Raw genomic sequence first — 24940 nt, 5'->3', positions numbered from 1 at the left:
TCTCCACCAATTGAATATAAGCACAAAGGCAGGAATATTATGTTTTGTTCACTTCTATGACACAAATGTTTCGAATAGTACTTGGTACATAAGAGGCTTAATCTATACTTACTGAATGAATGAATGAACGACAGCACACAGACTCCGCTAGTACAAGGACCGTGTCTGCCTTGCTCACAGCTATGAGCTCACCTCTTGCTCACCTGTTTCCTCAGTGCCCAGCACACTGTCTGATACAAAGCAGACACTTAATAAATTCTTGTTGAATCAATGAACAACATGCAAGCACAATTTAAATGATCAGCACCAACACTCAAACTGTACTTCATTCAGACTGCTCGTTGTCAGAGCTAGCAATTACCATGGCACTGCTCAACGTGTCTGGGGAGGGCAAGGGTGGAGGGAAAGAGAGGGGGATACTGATACCTTAAAAGTTGACAAAAATGGTTTCAGTAGTATGGCTTGGCATTCACCCAGAGGCTGAAACCTGGAGCAACTTAGGCAATGAGCTACATCCCCGTCCCGGAGGGTACTGCAGCTTTTAGGGCATTTGCCTGCCTTCCCACTCACCTCTCCTGCATTCCAAGTATCATTATTTGCCATCACGCAAGTAAGAGACCACAGCCAACCAAATTCCATTACAATGCACAAATTGTATCTTCACTGGCACTTAGGTTAAATTTAGAATTCAAGTGCACTTATGTGGGGAAAATAACACAAGGCAATTTTTTTTAATCATGTGGTTTATTTTTTTTCTTGAATAGGCATTTAAGTTATTTCAATGGTCACTGACTTCACTACAAAAAACCTTCCAAAATGATAGGAAATAAGCAAGAAGGACCTGACCTTGCCAAGTGTCCAACCGTGAGCTTCACAACGCCAAGCCGCCTCAGAACACCCAGGGGTCCAACAGTGTGGGGAGCTGGGGGAGGGAGGCTGAGGCCTGACGGGCATGGAAGGGAGTCACAGGAGGGTCTTGGGGAGGTAGCAATTATCAAGAGAGTCAAATTATTTAAAATTGAAATGAATGAGAATTTATTCACAACATATGCAGATCTATGAAAGTGATTATGCAAATGGCTGGAAAGAGGGCACTTAAAAATAGCAGTAAAATGGGAGGTTGGGTTTCCAGCATGCTGGATCCTAGTCAGAACTTAGCTAAATGTGAATCCATCTTGGCCCCTTTGAATTTTCTTTATTCTTCCTAACACCAGCAATTTGAAAGAGGGGAATTTACGCTTTTTTTCCTCACAACCCAGTGGGAAGGAGCGGTAACAAGCGTCAGGTTGCCTCAGCCCCAGCCCTGGGTAATCAGAACCCCTCTGTGGTACTTCGTCCTAGAGAGAAGATTTGGAGTAGCAGACTTCAAATGTGTGTGTGTGCGCGCGTGTGTGTACACATACACCAGTTTCTAGAAATTTCCAATCGGTAAAGTGCTGGATTGATTCATTTTTTTCCCCCTAATTCAGTATGTTTGTTACTGAAGACAGGCTGGAAAACCCTGCAGTTTCAATGTTGTCTTTCCCATACATCCTGTGCAACTACTATTTTGTTGATGTTCAAGCCCCTCATACAGATGGGCAAAAATGCAGGTGACAGGAAAGAACCCCTGTGGCCGGAAGCTGGGTGACCTGATGTGTTCTGTGGGTTACCCAGCGCCCTCCGCAGCTAGAGCTCTGGGCACTGCACCTTCCACTCAGCAGGCCCCACGCCCCACCCCACCCTGCCCCACCCCAAGCTCGCACAGCCCCAACCCCGGCTGGTCGTGTCCCCGCAAGGATCGCTCAAATGGGCCATCAGAATGTCCTCGTCTTTCCTCCCAGCGTCCGCTTCTTTCTGCCCAGGACACGCTCTCTGCTGTAGCCATGAGGGCGGATTTTCAACTCCACGTAAGGAATGGAAAATTCGTGTCCTTTCCACGGCTCCCAGTTCACCCCCTACACACAGAAAAAAAGCCACATCAAGAGGAGGTAGGGTGGGTTATGGTACAAAAGAATCCTTGTTTACCAGTGAAACCACTGCCTCTCTGCTTGGGGGGGTGGAGAGGGAGAGGGGGCCAGGGGAGAGAGGGAAAGAGGGAGGGAGGGAGGCGCGCCTTGGTTACAGTGAGGGGGAGGCGAGGGCGGGGAAACGTGCGCCCTCTGCTGGGCAGCTGCCGTGAGACAGGCTGAGGACCTGGAGCCTCCGCGGTGGGACAACCGGGTGTGAGCCAGGAGGTGGGCGGGGCCAGAGCTGCCGCACAGATAACACGGGGTCAACCTGGCCAGCAATGAGCAAATTATCTTTGCCTCACTCTTTTCCTTTCCAAAAAATTAAAGGCAAAAATAAACATATTAATTGGCCAATTGTGTAAAATCATTTTCAATTTAGACTGTTTAGATATTAGCTCTGGGGTAACAAATAGCCTGCTGAAAACTAAATTTCATTTTATGTCTTTTGACTGGTGAGTGCAATAATATTTAATTCACTTAATAACCTTGCAACCTGGCCAATAAAGAGCCCAAGTGACCAATTTTATGTATTTTAATTTGTGAGGTAAATAATAAACAAGAAGCTAAATGCCTTGCAGACTGTGAAAAGCACATTAACCAGATGAATGTCTTTTATTAGCAAATATGGGATGGTTTAGGGCATGCTGGCTGCTCATTTCAAATATTTGATCTCCTATCACTGGCTTCCCTGAGTCGGCCCACAAGCTGCCACCATGATTCATGGGCGCACCCTACTTGGCTTCCCCGGGGGCAAATTTCTTCTTCCGTTTGAAAAATCACAGAAGGATTGGGAATCCTCAAGGCCCAGACAAGGCCAAAGTAATCAAAATGTACCTGGACATTAGACATGTTAATATTTATAGTAACACTGGCACAAGGTGAGTTCTGGGGAGAGGTGTCTTCCTGAAGGCTTAGGATCAGGGCGTAGGAGAGGAAATTAAAAACCCAGGATGGGGACTCCGAGGGGCTTTGGAGAGAAGAGGATTAATGGTGAGGAGAAGCAAAGATGCAATTTTCAAGGAGCTGTGAGGAAACAGGCTGGAGGTGCCCTGCAGCTGGCAGAGTCAGGATGATATATGGTGGTCGTGGAGGGTCAAGAAATCGCAGGAAGGAAAGTTTCAGAACAAGGGAGGGGAGAGGAGCCTGCTGGACTCCTAGCACGGTGTGCACACTTCTCAAGGGGAGAGACTGGGCTGCCACAATGCTCTGGGCAAGTGCTGGGTGAAGAGGACCCAAGGATGGGTCTGACCTAAGGCAAAAAAGACTTTGTTTTCCTGGTGATCAAAGAACTTGAAAAAAATAGCTCTGGTTCAACTATGACAACTAGAAAGGATTAGGAAGTGTTTGTTATGAACTGAATGTTGTGTCTCCCCAAAATTCATACGGGGAAGCCCTAGCCCCCCAACGTGATGGTATTTAGAGGTGGGGCCTTTGGGAGGTAGTCAGGTTTAGATGAGGTTGTGGGGGGGTGGGCCATGAAGGGCTGAGTGCCCTTATAAGAAGAGGAAGAGACCAGAGCTCCTCTGTCTTTACCATGTGAGGATACAGCCAGAGACAGCCATGTGTAGCCAGGTAGAGAGTCGCCATCAAGAACTGAATCTGTCAGCACCCTGATCTGGGACTTCCCAGCCTCCAGAACTGTGAGAAATAAATGTCTGTCATTTAAGCCCTCCAGTCTGTGGCATTTTGTTATAGCAGCCCGAGCTGACAGTGTCCATGTGTGAACCAGTAAAATGAGATCCCATATCATCTGTCTTTCCATGGCAGTGGGCAGCCCAAGGAGTCCCGCGACCTGTCCCTGAGTGTGCAGCACTGGTGGCAGTGCAGAGCAGGCAGAGGCCACAGCCAATGGGTGGGAGGGACGTGACCTCAAGGCCACAGAGCCTGGAGGAGAAGCTCTGCTGCCCAGACTGGAAGCCTGGGAAGGAGAGGGGCTGCCAGACTGGCCTGGAAGGTGTCCCTCTGGGAGCTGCATGTGGGCAGAGCCTGGGACAGAAAAGATGTTCATCTGTCACCTACCTCACTGTGCTTGGTCTCTCCATATCTGCCGTTGGGGTTGGCTAGGTGGCAGTTCTTGTACCACCAGCCACCATGATGCGTGAGGGCACAGTTGCTGAGTGCAATATCATTGTCTCTGTCAAAAGTTGTAAATTTCCATCCATTGTGGTAAGTAAGAGCATCCCCTGCAGGAGAGAAGAAATAGGAAGGGAGAGCCCAAGTCTAGCCACTGAAGGATGATCAAAAGGGGACTCGGCAAGAAAATCTCTAGGCATGAAAACACCAAGGATCCAGTCAATTATATGCCACAGGTAGTCACTGCTCTCTCAAAATGGCCAGTGTGAGGATGTGGCACAGGTGAGTGAGTTCTCTTTCCTGGCCTGTCACCCAAGCTTCAGCCCTGTTTCTCCAATGATTCCAATAGCATTTTCGCTTGGAAGCTCCACAGTCATGTCAAATATCCAAAACCAAACATATGATCGACTCTCCCCTTAGTCCCTTACCACCCCTCACACAAGAAAACCACTCTCCGCCCTCCCCGCCTCTGCCACAGCTCAACCCTTTACCCCCCCACCCAGACCCGAAACCCCTGAGCCGTGTTTGACAGCCCCTTCGTACCCACCATCCAGCCCCTCCTCCTAGAGGCCACTCCCGTACACCCACGGCTCCCACCCTAGGCCGTTCTCCCAGCCCACCTGAACCCTACACATCCATTTTCATCATCTCAGGCCTAACGTCCTGCTGCCCACCACACAGGGTGAGTTGCTCTTCCTTGCTTCGCGGGCTGTAACTGGCTGTACCTTATGCACAATCTCACGTCCCAGTGTCCCCACCAGGCACCCTCTGATCAGTCCTGCTTCCACCGGGTTTCTCTCTGCCCTTCGTCAGTCCAAATCCCTGCTCCTGAGGAAGATTCTCCGTATGCATCCTCCAGCCCACCCTCCTAACACACACATACACACACACGCCCTTGAACTTCTAGAGCCCTTTAGGCACAATGTACAGTGTAGTGCCTCATTGCATCCTGCCTGGAAATCTGCTTTATTTTACTCATATTTCTCCTATTTCCCTATCATATTTGTCATCCTGGTATAAGCTTACCTTCTTTTTCAGCTCATAAAAGGCAATAAGGGCCCATATCAATCACAAGCTTAATCAAGTTCCGTCCCCGCAATAACGATCCTTACATTTATCTAATCTCTGAGTTTACCAATCATCACACATATGTTCTCACTTGACTCTCACAGCAAGCCTGAGAGGCAGGCAGGGCACCTCTTCCTCCCACAGGGAAACAAAGTCACAAAGGTTAGACTGAAAGGCCTTGTTAAGGTCCCATAAGTGGTAGAGCTGGGACTCAAATCTCCATCCTCAGGCTCCAAGTCCAGAGTCCTTTCTGAGACACCACCCCACCTGTGGCTTGCTTATTTCAACAAGGGGCTTCAACTATGCTGGCATGAAGGAGCCTCTACAACCATGGTTCTCCAAGTGGCATCCCCAACCAGCAGCACCTGCATCACCTGGGAACTTGTTAGAAATTAACATTCTCAGGCCCCACCCCAGACCTACAGAACCAGAAACCATTGGGTGGGACCCAGCAATCCGTGCTTCGACAAGCCCTTCAGATGCTCCTTGTGCAGGCTAAAGCGTGAGAGCCTCTAGCCTACAACTCCATTCATTTATTTATTCAGGGAACATTTACCGAACACCTGCTATCAATCAGCACATGCTAGACTCTGGGAATACAAAATGGGGAGGTCCTTGCTCTCAAAAACTGAGTTGGGATGGGCGAGGTAGGCATACAAAGAGTTGGCAACACGTTGTGCAAAGGGAAGGTCCCAATGTGCCCCTCCAGCTCTGCGATCTCAAACTGCGGCTCCTTCACACCCCACCCAGCAAAAGCAGGAGGAGAGCGGTGCAGAGGCCCCTCCCATGCAGACACAGCAGAACTACTCTGCCCCAGTAGTTTGCTCCAACCAAAGAAAAGGACACTGTCACTTTAGTCATATACATGTCCTCCTCCCTTCAGACTTCTTACAGAAAGTTAACTACAGCTTGAAATAACATGTGACATCTCCTCAGTAACATTCTTTAAATGAGTACACCTTACCTCACCTGTATAGAAAGTTCCCAGAGCTGTTTTCTAAGAATCTGTGCAGAGGTTTTCTTAAAGATATGTTCGTGATTATCTAAACTTGAGCACTGGGATAAAGAAAGGTGAAGAGGATTTTGCCCCAAATGTGGGAGTTTGTTTCTGCAGGTGGATTTTCTACTTCCTAGAAGCTGAAGCCACCCTAACGTTCAAAGTGTATACAGGTCTGAACCCAAGGTCAGGGTAGGTTCAAGCTACTCATCATCCTTCTTATCAAAATGTCACCCTGAGACCCATTCTCCTCCTCCAGCAATGCATGGGACAGGGAAGATGACCCAGGCAGCTGTGCCATCTTGGACAAGGAGAAGCCATTAACGTCATATCCCCTGTAAGCCACACACAGACACAGGACCCTGTGTCTGGACCTTGCAAGTCTTTTATCTGGAGATTAGAAGTGGGCAAATGAAAGAGTGATTTGTGCTCTTTCTAGCTTTCCCTTTTGGCCATGTACCCATTAACTTTTTCTCTTTTTCAAGTGTCAACATTTAGAATTCCACTTCAGAACAAGTAAGACGCTGGCATTTGGGTAGAATAATTCTTCACTGTGGGTATTTGGCATCCCTGGCCCCAGCCCTCCAAATGCTCAGAGTACCCTAGTCACATTTCCAAGTGCTCCCAGGGGTGGACCCATCCTGGGTTGGGCACCACTGAGTCCCAACACGTGGGACTTGAAATCACCTGTCAACAATTGGTCAGCCCATAGAAGTCTTTCTGCACCATTCTAATGTCTGGTTCTTTCTGTTTTCATTATAATCTATGAATAGATTAATAACATCTTGAAGGTAGAGCTTATAAGATAACCTCCCTGCCCCACTCCAAGACTTAGAATCAGAAACTAAACATACACACCATTACCTTGCTGGTGTTTGCTTCATGAAAGAAAAACGAGTTTTCCAATATGACTTTAGTGGAAGCCAACAGTTGAGAGCCCACCTGGGCAGTCTGAGCAGGGGACAAGCCTTGAGCTGCGCATTTCTGCCAGGGCTGCACATCTGTCAGTTCTAATCAGGGCCATAATGAAGTTAGAAGCTGGGGAGAGCTGGCTCATGCACGAGATATCAAAATGTTCACCTTCCACCTGAATGCTGTGTCCTCCAAATAGTGCCTCATCATTTAGGACATGAGTAGCCAGAAGCTTCCTAAATTTTAAAACCCTCCTTGTGGACCAATCAGCATATATAAGGAAAGCTGAAACTCCAGTAACTCCACCATTGTAATTCAGAATTTAAAAGTGGGAATGATAGTACACATGGGAAGACCAGATTGCTGCCTAAGTGCTGTGTGAAAGTCTGCTATTAAAAAATACGTCCTATTAAAAAATACATCCTCCACTGACTGGCACTGCTGGCCTGAACAACCACAGAACAGGAATTATCCCCCAATCACAGTTAAAATGCAAATAGGGTACCTGGGAGGGGAACCACATTAATTCACGAATATGTTGACTCCCTTTCACTCACTTTCCCATTAGCATCAGTTCATTTACTGGATTATTTTAAGACAGGCTTTGGAAAAGGCAAATTTTAATGGGGAGGAAAGGGGAATGAGCAGCCTGGGAAAATGGGCCTGAGTGAGGTCCCCAAGTAGGAGGCCAGTGAGGGCACTGGGTTCCCGGTAGAGATGGGGGCACAGGGGCCAAAGAGAAACACCCAGCTTCACATCCTGTCCGGGGAGGGTCCCACGAAGGGAGCCCATGAAGACTGACACTCAGCCTGAGAAAGAAAGGCTGAGGCTAACTGGTGTTGGGAACCAAAGGGATGACCAGACCAGCTCCACAAGGACCGAGACAGGAGCAGGAAGCCCAGGGGGCCTGAGGGAGATTAGAATGTGCGTGCCCTACTGCACCAGGGCGCCAGCCTGCAATTAGCTGTCAGGCATGGCATCTGATCTGATTTAAAGGTGAGGCAGGGGGTGGGGAGGTGGGGAAGAGGCGGGCAGTGTGCTTAGTCCTACAAAACAGCATGTTTAAGTCTGTCCTCATTCAGTTAATATCCTCATAATCACATGAATGCCCATCTTCGTTTCCCGATTATATTTTTTCTATGCCTGACTTTCATGTTTTGTACAGTCATGCACCACATAATGACGTTCCAGTCAACATCAGGCCACATAAATGATGGTGGTCCCATAAGATTATAATGGAGCTGAAAACTCCTTATCACCTAGTGACATCGTAGCCATCCTAATGTCATAGTGCGACACATTCCTCATGTGTCTGTGCTGATGCTGGGGTAGAGAAACCTACTGAGCTGCCAGTCATATAAAAGTATACACACATAATTATGGAGGGTAAATATTACTTGATAATGATAACCAATGATTATGCTACTTATTTATGTATTTAATACTATACTTTTTATCATTATTTTAGAGTGTGCTCCTTCTACTTATTGAAAAAAAAAAAATGTTTCCCTGGTCACCAAGTAGCTAAAAAGAAAAAATGAAAAAAAAAAATTTAAAAACAGTTAATTGTAAAACACCCTTCAAAAACTAGTCCAGAAGAAGGCATTGTTACCACAGGAGATGACAGCTCCATGCATGTTGTTGCCCCTGAAGACCTTCCAGTGGGACAAGACGTGGAGGTGGGAGACAGTGACGCTGATGATCCTGACCCTGTGCAGGCCTAGGCTAGTGTGTGCTTGTGTCTTAGTTTTCATGAAAAAGTTTACAAAGCAAAAAAAATAAATAATTTCTTAAATAGTAAAAAGCTTATAGAGTAAGTACATAAATTATTTTTGTACAGCTGTACAATGTGTTTGTGTTTTATGCTAAGTATTATTACAAAAGAGTCAAAAAGTTAAAGAGAATTGAAAAGTTTATAAAATAAAAATCTTACAGTAAGCTAAAGCTAATTTATTATTGCAAAAAGAATTTTTTTTTATAAATTTAGTGCAGCCTAAGTGCACAGTGTTTATACAGTCTGCAGTAGTGTGCGGGAACATCCTAGGCCTTCATATTCACTCACCACTCAATCACTGACTCATTCACAGCAACTTCCAGTCCTGCAAGTTCCACTCATGGTAAGTGCCCTAAACAGGGTACCAATTTTATATTTTATACTGTATTTTTAATGTACCTTTTCTATATTTGGTATGTACAGATATACAAATACCATTGTGTTACATTTCCCAGTGGTCAGCACAGTAACATGTTGCACAGGTTTGTAGCCCAGGAGCAATAGGCTGTACCATGTAGCCTAGGTGTGCAGTAAGCTCTTCCATCTAGATTTGTGTGAGTACACTCTAAGACGTTCACGCAAAGACCATCTCTCAGAATGTATCCTTGCCATTAAGTGACACATGACTGAATTACACTTTGAGTGGATGGAGCACAGCCTGCTTCCTGCCCATGGAAACCCAGCACCACTGAGGGAAGAAGTGACAGTACCCAAAACAGTGCAGTCTCTTCTAGCTGCAATGCCTTTTTTTGAAGGATCATTTTTTCCCTGAAATAATTCTTTACACACTTTTCCCCACCCAACCACTACTCAGAATCTTTGAACAGTTTTCTGGTGTCTGTAGCCTAAACTCCTCACACTCTGGTAGGTGTCTACCCCTCCCTTTTGTCTCCTCCCATGTCACTATGTCACCAAACTCACCCCTTCCCTGACCCCTGTGGAAACAACTTGAGTCTCAGGGACTATTCTTTAGGTCATTCAAAATATATTAAAAATAAGATTACATATATAGAAAAGTTCTGCTGGTGATTTCATTTTTTGAATTCACCTTCTCTGTGCCAGGTTCCATGTTAGGTACTGGGAAATGTAAAATTCATGGGATTTTTTAAAACTGAAATTACAAGATCTCAAAGCAATTGCATGAGCAGTTGGCCTCTTCAGATCAAGTCCCCAGACACTCAGAGGTCCTGTTCACAGTCTTCTGCCACCAGGGGTCCTTGAGTGGGCAGGTTCAAGGAGTGCTGTGAGGCTTCAAGAGTGCACCTCAATTACTGCTGCCCAGGCTTGCTCACGCCTAGACTCCCGCAGGCCCGGAGAGCCCCTTCCTCTCCTGCCATTGGAGCTCCATCCTCCTTCCAGATCCAACGCCAGCTCCCGTCCTGCAGGACTCCCGCTTCAGCCGCCTCCATGACGTCAGAGCACCCACCTTCTCCACTCCTGTAGCTCTTTATGTTTCTCACCACTTAGCTGACTTCCTGCAAGTCACCTTATATCTTTATGCATCTATTTACACGTGAGTCTAAGCCTGTCGTATACAGTCAGTCCATTTGGCAGGTAGCACATCCTGACGTGGTCATACCAAAGTTAAAAACATGCAAAAGTCAAACAACAGACTTACTTTTTAGGGCTTAAAACCATAAATACAGGTTTTAAAATATTCAGTATTAAAACAATAACCACACTCCTCTTCTTAAATAAAATGATTGCTGCTATAATTCCACTACTTCAGTCACGTTGCCTAATTTTGTTCTTTTCCTTCACAAATGAATACACCATCAACTGGCTTAAGTCCAGCGAGCAGCTAATGGAGGCTGAAGATTCCCTGGCTCCCCCCAAATTGCTCATGTCTGTGCTGTCGCAGTTGTGTCACGTTAACAAGAACGCACTGCTTATAGTCTGAATCAGCACTTTCATTTCCTGTCTTCATAGCAAAGTGCTACAAAACACTCACATGATCTCTCCTTCTCTCTCTCTCTCTCTCTCACACACACACACACACACACACTGCTGTGCAGACAAAGACAGCCGCACTGCTACAGCCAAATGAAAGACTGACAGGCTCCGTGAAATTGTTCAGAATGTGGATTCATCAGTCAACGTACAACAGCCTGAATTGGGGGAGTACAAGAAAAGGGTTTTTCTTGGAGGAAGGAGTCGATGGAGAGTGTATAAAAGTTCCAATTTTACTTTCCTCACCCCAACCCCATGCAGGGAGCAGGCCCTCAATTGTCAGTGAGGACAATTCATCCCTCCAGAACAATATTCCACCTCCCAGGGCCACAGCAAACAAATCCTTAGACAACAGACAGCAAATGTTTCCTTTCCTAGCAGTAAGGAAACATTTTTTCTCACCTGCTGTGCCTCTGTATTTCCCAACTGTCAGCTTATACCGCTCCTTGCTGGAGGCCACTTGGAAGAGATCGTACACGGCGTAGGCAGACTCGTTGGCAGTCTGTAAGTCCACTCTCACCTCATACTGGGTAGGGGTGCCAGTGGTGAGATTGTGCAGCTTGTCAAGTCCTAAAAATAATAAATGGCATTTCAAAAACCAATCAACCAATGGGTGCGAATGAGCACTCACCACATGCATCTGAGATGTCCAGGACCAAAAGTCACCTTAGCTGTTCCCTTCTCCGCTAATGAGGGGCCTTCCCAACACTTTCTCTTTGGGGTGGCTCCCTTTCTCATCCTGTGATTTCTGAGGAGTGTGGAAACCACGTCCTACAGAAGGGAGTAGTGAGGAGGGCAGGGAAATGCAGACGTGACTGCCTTGGTGGGCTCTGTCTCTCTACACAGAAGCAGGTCTACTGATCACCGTTTATCTCACTAAGCATAGGAACAGGGCAACCCCTCGCCCTAAGATCTCCAAAGAGATTCCGTACTGAGAAAACCACAAATATCATCTACTCTATTAGAGTATCCAGATTATGGTTTTTTAATTCTTCATTTCCCAATTGATGCTTTTGGTTATTTCACTCTCTGTGAACATCTGCTCCAGAAGAAAGCAAAGGGAAAGGGGGAAAAGCAAGGCCCACAGTGTTGGGCCTCACGGGCAGGATTTTAGGGACTACCAGAATGGTCTCCCAGTTATAGCCCAGAATTCCAATCAATCAACTATTTTTCTTCTACTGTGGTTTCTAAGAAATTCAGGCTGTGGGCAGATCCTGCAGAACTTAGAGACAGCATAAAAACCCCCTGTGACAGTCCTATCTCATGACAAGTCCCGACCACAGGGCTTGCCCACCAGGCCCCTGCTGGGCTGGCTCGTCAGTGTCCCTGTCACGGGGCCTCTCCCTGAATGTGGTGGGCTCCCTTAGGCTGCCTGACCCAGTTGTCAAGGGGGAAGTCACCCCTCCGCAACCCAGCCCTCCTAGATTCTCAGAGATCGTACCAAGCCAGAACTCCTTCATGGGATCTCCAAAGCCTTCCACATAGCTCCGCCAGCGCTTGAAGAAATCCAGTTGCCCAGTGTTCCGCCTCTGGAAGACCTGAGAAGGGAGATGGATGCTTCACTCTGACACATCGAACAGACATCACTGAGCAGAAGGGGAACAATATTTGCATTTCCCAAGGTAGTCCCGGGAGAAAAGAGGGGTTCAGGAGCCTGTACGTATGCTGACTTCCTCCAGCTAGCACACCTTTCTTTCCTTCGTAGAAATGATCTTTATTTATATACCAGTAGATTCACTATATTGGTTCGACTATATTAATAAGCATTCTTCAGGTATATAGCTGTATGCTAGGTATTGAAACATGTAGAACAAAAGCAGAGAAGGTTCCTGTCCCCAAGAAATTTCAATTCTTTCAGTGCCCCAGGGAGAAACTTGGGGAACTTGTGCTTCGGTTGCTAGTGGTGGGTTATGTAGGGCAGGACATTCCAGACCTCTGCTGGCTCTCACCTGTAACCTTCAACATCTATGCAACTCAACTGGGGCATGATAGGCTTGTACGTTGTCTTTTTCACTCTTAAATAGTGAGAAAGTAGGAAGTATTTTTTAATTCCCTTGATTCTTAACATAGCAATTATTTAATACTTACGGAGAAAAAGTTCATCCAACAAATATTTACTGAGCACCTATTGGGTACTAGCCACCATGCAAGATGATGTGCAAAGTGAATAAACCAGAAATGATCCCTGCCCAGATGGAGATAATAGCCCAGGAAATGAACTTAATCAATTAAATAATCAAACAAATAAATATGCAGTTCAAACTGGTAAGGGCTATGAAGGAAAGATGCAATAGGACTGTGAGAACATAAAACAGGAGGGCCTGACCAAGAAAAGTCCTTGCAGGACGTGGCTGGGAGCTGCAGGAGGAGTAGGAGGAGTCAGGCAGCAGCACGAGAAGCCAATGCTGGGGCTGCCAGGGGCTGAGGAAGGGATGGGAAGGGAGGCTGGAAAGACAGCGGCGGGCAGTACTGGTGGGGCTTGAACAGGGACTATTGACTATGTTGGCCCATTATCAGAGCGATAGAAATTGTTCAAGGATTTTAAGCAGGAAGTGAGGTCTTGATCAGATTCCTCTAGCTGCAGTGTAGAGAATGGACTGGCTAGAAGGGAGTGGCCAGGGGCAAGAGTGGAAGTGAGAGGACAGTTAGGGGACAGGTGGGAGGGGATGGCAGCTTGGACGGGCGGCTGCCCTGAGGATGCCCAGAAGTGGTAGCAGGTCAAGTTACAGACGTGGTGATAGAACATGGAACTGAAAGAGGAGGAAGTCAAGGGTGATTCTTATGGTTTGGGCTTGCAGATGACTATAATCTCAGCTATTCACCGAGATTGGGAATTCTGAGTGAGGACGGGTTTTATGAGTGCATCAGAAGCTCATCTGGACATGCTAAATGGGTGTTATTTCTGAGGCATCCTTGTGAACAAAGATGCCACATGAGCAGCTGATGTAAGGGCTGGAGTTCTGAATATTATGAGTTTGGAAGATGGCGGACAGGAAAAACCACCAGCCAGAGTGTCTCTGCAAGACAGATTTTAGAAGAAAGTGAAAAAAAATAATCAGGCAGACGAACGTATATCAGACGAGGGTCAGAAGGGAGAGTGCCTGAAACTACAGGAGACTCCACAGGAAGAAGCTGCGGAGGAGAACTGGAAGGAGAAAGACCCCGAGAGGCTTGGAGACCAGCAACAAGGGTAGGTGGAGCAGCTACCTTCCCCCTCCCTTGCCTTTTGGACTGTGGGTGGGCTCCTGATTGGAGAGACCTGCTCACACCAGCCCAGAGACGGCCGCCACCAGTGAGCCGTGAGCCGTGAGCCTCTTGCGGACAGGGCACCAGGCTCCCAGCTCCCTCAGGGCACCTCCCGGTCTGCAGACCCGAGCCGATCTGCAGGCGCCATATTGCTTCATTCTCCCCTCCCCTTTGCCTACTGCCACTGCCGAGACAGACAATTTAGCTACCACCCGGAGGCATCTGCAGGTAACAGGACCTCTCCTTTTGGGGACCTACAGCAGACTGAGGGGTACTCAGATTGCGAGCTCCCTACCCACTCACCCTTCCAGGTGGTTTGTGGAGCTTGAGGACAGGCTCACCCAACACAGCTCTGCCCAGACTCACTCCCTGACCTGCCCCCACTGAGGTGCAGAATAAGGACACACCTGGAGGTCCCAGGGCCCCACCCACCACGTGAGGCACTAGATTGCCTCTCCAGAGGAATGAGAGCTGGTTACAGGACCCAAAAACAACACTGCAGCCTGCCCCTCCCAGCAAGCGCCACCTACTAACAGAGGTCATTCTGCACACCGTTTTTTTTTTTTTTATATTTTATTTTTTTTTCAGCTCATTATGGGGGTACAAAAGTTCAGGTTATATATATTGCCCATGCCTCCCCATCCCCCCAAGTCTGAGCTTCAAGTGTGTCCATTCCCTAGACAGTGCACATCGCACTCATCATGTAGTTATGCACCCATCCCCTCCCCCCACCCCATCCCCCCTAGTCAGAACTTCAAGCGTGTCCATTCTCCAGGCAGTGCACATTGCACTCATCAAGTAGGTATACACCCATCCCTTCCCCCCAGCCCCCACCTCTGTCCGATACCCAGTTGGTGTTATTCCCAAATGTGCACTCAGGGAAACCAGTTTGCTGGTGAGTACATGTGGTGCTTATTTTTCCATTCTTGGGATACTTCACTTAATAGAATGGGTTCCAGCTCTCTCCAGGAGAACCAAAGAGATGCCATATCTCCATTATTTCTAATAGCTGAGTAATATTTCATGGTATACATATACCACATTTTGCTAATTCATTCATGAATTGATGGGCATTTGGGTTGTTTCCACATCTTTGCAATTGTGAATTGTGCTGCTATAAACATTTGGGTGCAGGTGTCTTTTTTATAGAATGACTTTTGTTCTTCTGGGTAGATGCTCAATAATGGGATTGCTGGATCGAATGGTAGGTCTACTTGAATCTGTTTGAGGTATCTCCAAATTGCTTTCCACAGGGGTTGCACTAGTTTACAGTCCCACCAGCAGTGTATGAGTGTACCTGTTTCTCCACATCCACGCCAACATGTATTGTTTTGGGACTTTTTGATAAAGGCCATTCTCACTGGAGTTAAGTGATATCTCATTGTGGTTTACTGCATCTACTGACTCATCATAAAGGATGTGGTCAAATCTCACCCAAAAACACCACCTCCTGGCTCAGAGACTAAACAGGGTGTGTCATCATCCAAACGAAAATCTAAAGGCAAGAAGCAGCAGCTGATCCAGATGGGAAGGAATCAGTGAAAGAACTCCGGAAATATGAAGAATCAAATGGAAAGAACACCCCCAAAGAGAAACACCAGCTCTCTAGCAATGGACATTAACCAAACTCAGAACAACAAAATGACAGAAGAAAATTTCAAACATGGATCTTCAGAAAACTGAACGATATGCAAGAAAAAATGGATAACCAACACAAAGAAACCACAAAAAAAATCCAGGACTTGGAAGAAAAATTCACTAAAGAAATCAAAATATTAAAGAAAAATCAAACCGAACTCCTGGAAATGAAGAATTTATTCAGGGAACTACAAAACACAGTAGAAAGCCTCAAGACCAGGGTAGATCAAACAGAAGAAAGAATCTCAGAGATCGAAGACAACACCTTCCAATTAAATAAGTCAGTCACAGAGATAGAGCAAAGAAATAAGAGAAAAGACCAGAGTCTGTAAGAAATGTGGGATTATGTGAAGAAGCCTAACGTGAGAGTCTGGGCATTCCTGAGGGTGAAGAATATAATACGCAAGGGTTGGATAAGCTATTTGAAGATATAATTGAGGAAAATTTCCCAGGCCTTGCTAAAAATCTAGATATACAGGTACAAGAAGCCCAAAGGACCCCTGGGAGATTCATAGCAAATAGGAAGACACCACGTCATGCAGTCATCAGACTGACCAAAATGTCCACTAAAGAGGAGCTTCTTCTAGCTGTAAGGTGAAAGAAACAAGTAACATACAAAGGAAAGCCCATCCAAATATCGCCAGATTTCTCAACTGAAACCTTACAAGCAAGAAGAGACTGGGGCCCCATCCTCACTCTCCTGAAACAGAATAATGCCCAGCCTAGAATCTTGTACCCAGCAAAGCTAAGTTTTGTATACGAAGGAGAAATTAAGACATTCTCAGATAAACAAAGACTGAGGGAATTCACCAAGACAAGACCTGCCCTCCAAGAAGTACTCAAAACAGAGTTGCACATGGACAAGTACAAGAAACACTCACAAATGTAAAATTACTCAAAAGCTAAAGATCAAAGGCCAGATATCACAATGGCTCAAGAGAGAAAACATAGCAATGAAGTTCTACCCAACAGGATGAACACTACTTTGTCCCACCTGTCAGTTCTCTCAATAAATGTGAATGGCTTGAACTCCCCACTCAAGAGATATAGGCTGGCCCAATGGATAAAAAATACAAGCCAAGTATCTGTTGTCTTCAGGAAACTCATCTAACCTGCAAAGATGCATTTAGACTGAAAATAAAGGGATGGGAATCGATATTTCAAGCAAACAGAAGCCAAAAGAAGGCTGGCATGGCAGTTTTAATTTCAGATAACTTAGTTTTTAAATTAACAAAAGTATTGAGAGACAAAGATGGTCACTATATAATGGTGAAGGGTACAGTTCAACAAGAAGACATAACTATACGTAATAAGTATGCACCCAACTTAGGTGCGTCCAGATTCATAAAGCAAACCCTACTTTAACTAAACCAAATGATAAACAGCAACACCATAATAGCTGGAGACTTCAACACCCTGCTGACAGCACAGGACAGATATTCCAAACAGAAAGTAAACAAAGAAATAATGGACTTAAACAGAACGCTAGAACAAATGGGCCTGACTGATATTTACAGGACATTCTATCCAAACTCCACTGAATATATGTTCTTTTCATCCGCTCATGGGACATTCTCTAAGATTGACCATATCCTAGGACACAAAGCATGTCTTAAAAAATTTAGAAACATAGAAATTATACCATGCATCTTCTCAGATCACAGTGGAATAAAAGTAGAAATCAACTCTAACAGAAATTCTCATTTCTACTCAAAGTCGTGGAAGCTAAACAACCTTCTCCTGAACGATCATTTCATAAGTGAGGAAATCAAGACGGAAATTAAAAGATTCTTTGAACTAAATGACAAAGGAGACAGAAGTTATCAAAATCTGTGGGACACAGCTAAAGCAGTCCTGAGAGGAAAGTTTATTTACATAAATGCCTATATCAAAAAGACAGAAAATTTACAAATAGACAACCTAATGAATAGATTCAAAGAGCTGGAGAAAGAAGAACAGACCGACCCTAAACCCAGCAGAAGGAGTGAAATTAATAAGATCAAATCAGAACTAAATGAAATGGACAACAGGAAAATGATATGAGAGAGTAATAAAACAAAAAGTTGGTTCTTTGAAAAGGTAAACAAAATTGACATGCCTTTGGCTAGACTAAGACCAGAAAAGAAAAATTTCTAATAACCTCCATCAGGAACCTGAAAGGAGAAATTACAACTAATGCCACAGAGATATAAGATATTATCTATGAATTCTACAAAAACCTTTATGCACACAAATTGGAATATCTGGAGGAAATGGACAAATTTTTAGAAACACACAGCCTCCCTAGGGCCAACCAGGAAGAAATAGAATTCCTGAACAGACCAATATCAAGAACTGAAATCAAAACAGCAATAAAAAAACCTCCCCAAAAAGAAAAGCCCAGGACCAGATGGTTTCACACCCGAATTTTACCACACCTACAAAGAAGAACTGGTTCCTATCCTACAAAAGTTATTCCATAACATTGAGAAATACGGGATCTTCCCCAACACATTTTATGAAGCCAACATAACTCTCATACCAAAACCAGGAAACGACGCAACAAAAATAGAAAACTATAGACAAATATCCCTTATGAATATAGGTGCAAAAATTCTCAATAAAATCCCAGCAAATAGAACCCAGGTGCTTATCAAGAAAATAATCCATCATGACCAAGTGGTCTTCATCCCAGAGATGCAGGGATGGTTCAACATATGCAAATCTATAAATGTAATATACCACATAAATAGAAGCAAAAACAAAGACCACATGATCCTCTCAATAGATGCAGAAAAAGCATTTGACAAAATTCAACACCCTTTTATGATAAGAATGCTTAACAAAATAGGCATACATGGGGCCTACCTAAAAATAATATAAGCCATATATGACAAACCCACAGCCAACATCATACTGAATGGAGAAAAATTGAAAGCATTCCCACTTAGAACTAGAACCAGGCAAGGTTGCCCACTGTCCCCACTGCTCTTCAACATAGTATTGGAAGTCCTTGCTAGAGCAATCAGGCAAGAGAGCAGAATCAAGGGTGTCCAAATGGAGACAGAAGAGATCAAACTCTCACTCTTCGTGGATGATATGATATTATATCTAGAAAACCCCAAGGATTCAACCAAGAGACTCCTGGAACTGATAAATGAATTCAGTACAGTCTCAGGATACAAAATCAATACACACAAATCAGAGGCATTCATATATGCCAATAACAGTCAAACTGAGAACCAAATCAAAGACTCAATACCCTTCACAATAGCAACAAAGAAAATAAAGTACCTAGGAATACATTTAACTAAGGAGGTAAAAGACCTCTACTGGGAGAACTATGTGACACTGAGGAAGGAAATCGCAGAGCATATAAACAGGTGGAAAACCATACCATGCTTGTGGATTGGCAGAATCAACATTGTTAAAATGTCTATACTACCCAAAGTGATCTACAGATTCAATGCAATCCCTATTAAATTACCAACGCCATTTTTCACAGATATAGAAAAAATTATTTTACACTTTGTATGGAACCAGAGAAGACCCCGTTTAGCAAAAGCAATTTTAGGCAATAAGAACAAAATGGGAGGTATTAATTTACCAGACTTCAAACTATACTACAAGGCGGTGGTTATTAAAACAGCTCGCTATTAGCACAAGAATAGGGACACAGATCAGCGGAACAGAATCGAGAATCCAGATGTAAAACCATCCTCATATAGCCATCTAATCTTTGACAAAGCAGACAAAAACATACTCTGGGGAAAAGAATCCTTATTCAATAAATCGTGCTAGGAAAACTGGATAGCCACATGTAGAAGACTGAAACAGGAACCACACCTTTCACCTCTCACAAAAGTCAAATCACGGTGGATAACAGACTTAAACCTTAGGTGTGAAACTATTAGAATTCTAGAAGAAAATGTGGGAAAGACTCTTACAGACACTGGCCCAGGCAAAGAATTTATGAAGAAGAGCCCAAAGGCAATCACAGCAACAACAAAAATAAATAAATGGGACCTGATTAAATTAAAAAGCTTCTGCACAGCCAAAGAAACTGTCATGAGAGTAGACAACCTACAGAATGGGAAAAAATTTTTGCATGCTACACATCCAATAAAGGACTGATAACTAGAATCTATTTAGAACTCAGGAAAATCAGCAAGAAAAAATCAAACAACCCTATCAAAAAGTGGGCAAAGGACATGAACAAAAATTTTTCTAAAGAAGACAGAAGAATGGCCAAAAAATATATGAAAAAAATGCTCAACATCTCTAATCATCAGGGAAATGCAAATCAAAACCACAATGAGATATCATTTAACTCCAGTGAGAAAGACATCTGCACCCAAATGTTTATAGCAGCACAATTCACAATTGCAAAGATGTGGAAACAACCCAAGTGCCCATCAATACATGAGTGGATTAATAAAATGTGGTATATATATACCATGGAGTATTACTCAGCTATAAGAAATAATGGGGATATAGAATCTCTTATGTTCTCCTGGACAGGGTTGGAACCCATTCTACTAAGTGAAGTATCCCAAGAATGGAAAAATAAGCACACATGTACTCACCATCAAATTGGTTTCCCTGATCATCACCTAAGAGCACTTTCAGGAATAACATCAATCGGGTGTCAGGCAGATGTCGGGTGAGGGGAAGGGGATGGTATATATATACATAATGAGTGCAATGCGCACTGTCTAGGGGATGGACACGTTTGAAGCTCTGACCCAGGGGGTGGGGTAGGCAAGGGCAGTATATGTAACCTAAACTTTTGTACCCTCACAATATGCTGAAATTATAATAATAAAACATTTGTACCCCCCTCAAAAAGGGCTGGAGTTCTGAAGAGAGGGCTGAGCTACACCTGAAGTGGGAGTGTGTCTGAGACAACGCTAGGGGTTCCCAAGTCCCAGTTCATGTGCTTCTGCCCAGGAGCACAGGAAGATGTCCTTTTTCAGCTTCCTTTACATTTAAGTTGGAGCCATATAACTATTTCTAGCCAAAAGGCTGTACAAGTGAGCACAGGAGAGTGGCTAGGGCTCTCCATGCTCTCTTTTCCATTGCCAGGTGCCATAGTGAAGGCCACGTGTTGAAACGGCAGAGCCACAAGATGGAAACAGCCTGAGTGCCTGAGTCGTCACTTACAAGTGGCTGCCGAGCCTACAGAAGACATTGCACATGTGAGATAAAAACTTCACTTGTTGAACCATAGGAATTTGGGGTTGGTTTGTTGCTGCAGCATAGCCTGTCCTACCTTAACTCACACAGAGGGCCACTGGGGCCTGGAGAGCAAAACGAAGTCCTGAGAAAGGATGTCACCACCTAGGAAGAATATAAGAGCTGAAAAGAGAAAATGGCCCAGAACAAGCCGTGAGGACCTCCGATCCGTAACAGCCACATCAAGGATGAGATTATTAAGGACAGAGAAAGAACAACCAGTGTAGAAAAAAAATTAGAAAAATGTGGAATCACAAAAGCCACAAATTGAAAGGTGTGGTCAGTAATATCAGATACTCATGAGAGGTCAAAGGAACTTGAAGCCAAAACTGTCCCTCCAACTCAGTGACACAGAAATCACTGGTGACTTTGGCAGGGTCTGTGTTAGTGAGCGATAAGGGAAGGAGCCAAACCAGAATGAGTTTGCTGCACAGTGAGTGAGGAGAGAGAAGACGGACACAAGAGCTGGGCACTATTTCACAAGAGCGTGGGCTGCTTCCTTTTAAAAAATTCCTCTATTTGGAGAAGGAAGGCAGTTCCAGTCAGAGTAAATTGGATTCTTTTATATGAAGTAAACCTGAAAAGAACTGAAAAGCTGCACACACCTGTGTCCACTACTGGAACTGATAATGTACACAATTCCGCGTGACCTTGGGAGCCAAGCTCAATGCCATCCCAGCTAACCTCAGAAATGATCGCCACTAAGTCAAGGCTGGAACTGCAGCTTTCTCTCTGCCTATTTCCCTTTGTACTCATTCAAATGCAGAAGCCCCAACACAAAATCTAATCTCCTTCCTTCCCAACAGACTACACAGCATGTGCCTTGAAGTCAAACACATTATCTTGAGTTGGGTAAGGTAAACCACCTGATATTTGTGCCATCTTTATATTTTTCTCTGGAAAAAAACAGGGACGGAGGAGAGACCAGGTTACCCTGCGACAATGCTGAAAGCTCCACCTGCGAGCTCACATGTGACTCCTTCTGAAGCACAAGCCCATGTTTGTTTGTTTGTTTTGTTTTGTTTTTGAGACAGAGTGTTGCTTTGTTGCCCTGGCTAGAGTGAGTGCCGTGGCATTAGCCTAGCTCACAGCAACCTCAAACTCCTGGGCTTAAGCGATCCTACTACCTCAGCCTCCTGGATAGCTGGGACTACAGGCATGCGCCACCATGCCCGGCTAATTTTTTCTATATATATTTTAGTTGGCCAGATAATTTCTTTCTATTTTTAGTAGAGACGGGGTCTCGCTCTTGCTCAGGCTGGTCTCAAACTCCTGACCTCGAGCGATCCACCCGCCTCGGCCTCCCAGAGTGCTAGGATTACAGGAGTGAGCCACTGCGCCCGGCCACAAGCCCATGGTTTGCTGGCCCAGGAGGGGCTGAACTAAGGCACCAACGGGTGGGGGAAACTCCAGGCTGCAGTCAGACCACACCCACCTCCTGGCAGGGGTTAGTGAGGGAGTCACTTCCACCCCGAACCCTCAGCCAGCTGCTTGTAAAACAGGAATGGAAATGGGAAAGAAGAGTCTGCCTCACAGAGCTGCTGGGATGACTGAATGAAATGGTACGTGCAAAAATGTTCTACAAATGGAGAAGAGCTGCTGAATAGAATTTGGGACTGATTGTGACAATGACACTGTTCTCTTCCCCCTGTGCTCAAGTGTTCATCTTGGAAAGATACCCTATTCCTTTCTTGGCTTCCTTCATTTTTCTTCACTCATTTATTCACTTACATAACAATCATTTAGTGCTGTGGACCACATACGGGCCGTGGCCTGTTAGGAACCGGGCTGCACAGCAGGAGGTGAGCGAAGCTCCATTTATTTGTACTTACAGCTGCTCCCCATCGCTGCACCACCTCCTGTCAGATCAGCAGCGGCACTGGATTCCCATAGGAGCGGGAACCTCACGGTAAACTGTGCATGGAAGGATCTAGGTTGTAGCTCCTTATGAGAATCTAATGCCTGGTGATCTGAGGTGGAGCTGAGGCGGTGATGCTAGCACTGGGGAGCAGCTGCAAATACAGATTATCATTAGCAGAGAGGTTTGACTGCACAGTAAATGTAATGTGCTTGAATCATCTCAAAACCATGCCCACCCCACCCCACCCCCAGTCTGTGGAAAAATCGTCTTCCATGAAACCAGTCCCTGGTGCCAAAAAGGTTGGAGACTGCTGTTTTAGCACACTTCTGTGGAGTGCTGGCCCTGGGGCGAGTATTTGTGATGCCATTTTACTTAGTGGCTGATGCAAGGATAACACACAAATCTTATCTTTCAGTCAGAAAGTTTGATAATACCAGCTGTACTGAGTCTCCTTCTCAAATAGCATTTCTTAAGACTCTAAGGACGTGTTAATTTCCTAGCAAGGTGCCTGTTCCAACCCCTTCCCTGGGACTCTTCCTGTATCATGGACAGTAGAATCCTAGCACAGATGTGGCACCAATGTTTGGGCCCACACCTGTCGTGTCAAAGCACATTCCCACCACAAGGTCAGGCTCAAATCCAATCCTGGACAGACACATTACAAAGGCACTTGGTCTCTATCTCCAATCAATACACACAGTGCCCAAGCTTGACAGGAGCTTTCCATCTGATTTTTTTTTTTTTTAATAATGCTTCAGCTTGGCCAGGGAAACTTCAGAAAATGATTCTGGTGCTCTTTGCACCACTTTTTAAACCCAGCTCCTTGCTAGCTCCTTACTAGCCATGTCCTTGGGCAAGTTAGTTAACCTTGACAAGCCCCACTTTCCTAAACTGTTAGATCAAGATGTTAATAGCTCCTCTGTCACGGGCTTAGAGTAAAGCTTCAGCAAGGTCATTACTCATAGTAAATCATAAAGTATTTAGGCCAGAGTCTGGCACGTACAGATATAATAAGTTATTATTATCCCTCAATAAATGTTGGTTTACATTTTATTATATCAGATTCCAAATGAACTTACCCACCGGGATCATTTATACATTTTGATCAGGCAGCTTTAATTGACTCACTCAGAATCTAGTCCATTCCCATTCTATGAGATGAAAACACCCTATAAGGAACTATTTGGGAATAACAAAATTCTCTTGCATATCAGTCTCCAGGGGAAAAAAACCTCTTTATATCTGGTTCTACACTGAAGAGTTGTCATTGCATTCTAGAACTTAGTTGATGTCCTGAATGACTAAGTCAGGAGAAAAAAGTCAGAATTGCATTTAAATGCCTGTGGAAAGAGCTTCTAACGCAGTCCTTAAGACTTTCAGGATGGAAAACAAAGATGGAAATATTTGAGACATTTAAGCTTTTGCTGATGTTCTTTCCAGCCTCCCACCAGCACAGAGTTTACCTCAGGGCAGAGCTCTTCTGGCCTATTCATCAAATTGAGTTCCTGCTGCCTGGGATGGAGAAGAATCACTTTAAAAGGATTTTAAAAGCACAATAAAAAGGAACAATGTACTATAAGCCATCCTTCAGTGACAAAAGACTTAAAAAACATGAAAACTGTCAGTAAAATATTTGTTGGAGAAGTTTTCAGGACTCCACGTGCTTTCCGGAGCATGGTGGCTTTAAGGAAAGCCCTATAGAATCTCGTTCATACATTACCTCCAGCAGTCTGTTCAGAAAATAAGACTTGGGGTGGGGTGATGGGCTGATGTGGATTAGAATGCAGAGTGGTTTTATTATTTCTGGAACTGACCTCTGTGTTTGAGTAAGGGATATTAATAGGGGCAAGCTCTCTGTGGGCAGGGATTTCAGTCTGTTTGGTTCACTGCTGGATCTTGAATACATACAACAGTACCTGACACACAGTAGGCAGTCAATAAATATTTTTGCAATAAACCATGGGTATTCCCAGGCAGACAGACTAACAGATCTCTTTCTAAAGGTTGCTTAGACCAATGACTCCTTCCCTTCCCCTATGCAAGCTTGGCTTTCAAAAAAGCCACACTAGATGGTACAAACATCCTGCCAATAGTTAATTACAGGCACAAAGGCAGGAAATTGGGCTTTAGGCCCAGAGGGGCAGAATGCTTAGAGTTACAAAGGTGCTGCTGAAAAGCAGCAGGAACCACCCTATGGGTCTGGTCATGTGGAAGAC

The 24940-nt window shown here is 44.8% G+C and overlaps 1 protein-coding gene across 1 annotated transcript in view; it reads right to left on the bottom strand.

Annotated features, from left to right (window-relative positions):
- Positions 1-1796: 1796 nt before the first annotated feature.
- The window catches only part of TNN (tenascin N), a 60432-nt gene continuing 37288 nt past the window's right edge, over positions 1797-24940 (bottom strand). Inside the window, exons 15-18 of the mRNA XM_069478379.1 lie at positions 12207-12303; positions 11168-11335; positions 4011-4174; positions 1797-1937 (exon numbers count right to left, since the gene is read on the bottom strand). Of these exons, the coding sequence (XP_069334480.1) occupies positions 1797-1937; positions 4011-4174; positions 11168-11335; positions 12207-12303 (570 nt within the window). The remainder of the gene's footprint in view (positions 1938-4010; positions 4175-11167; positions 11336-12206; positions 12304-24940) is intronic.

This window comes from Eulemur rufifrons, chromosome 8, assembly GCF_041146395.1.
Source record: "Eulemur rufifrons isolate Redbay chromosome 8, OSU_ERuf_1, whole genome shotgun sequence".
In the NCBI taxonomy this organism is placed as follows: domain Eukaryota; kingdom Metazoa; phylum Chordata; class Mammalia; order Primates; family Lemuridae; genus Eulemur; species Eulemur rufifrons.
The sequence above is the reverse complement of the archived record's forward strand: the minus strand, read 5'-3'. Positions and strand labels throughout refer to the sequence as shown.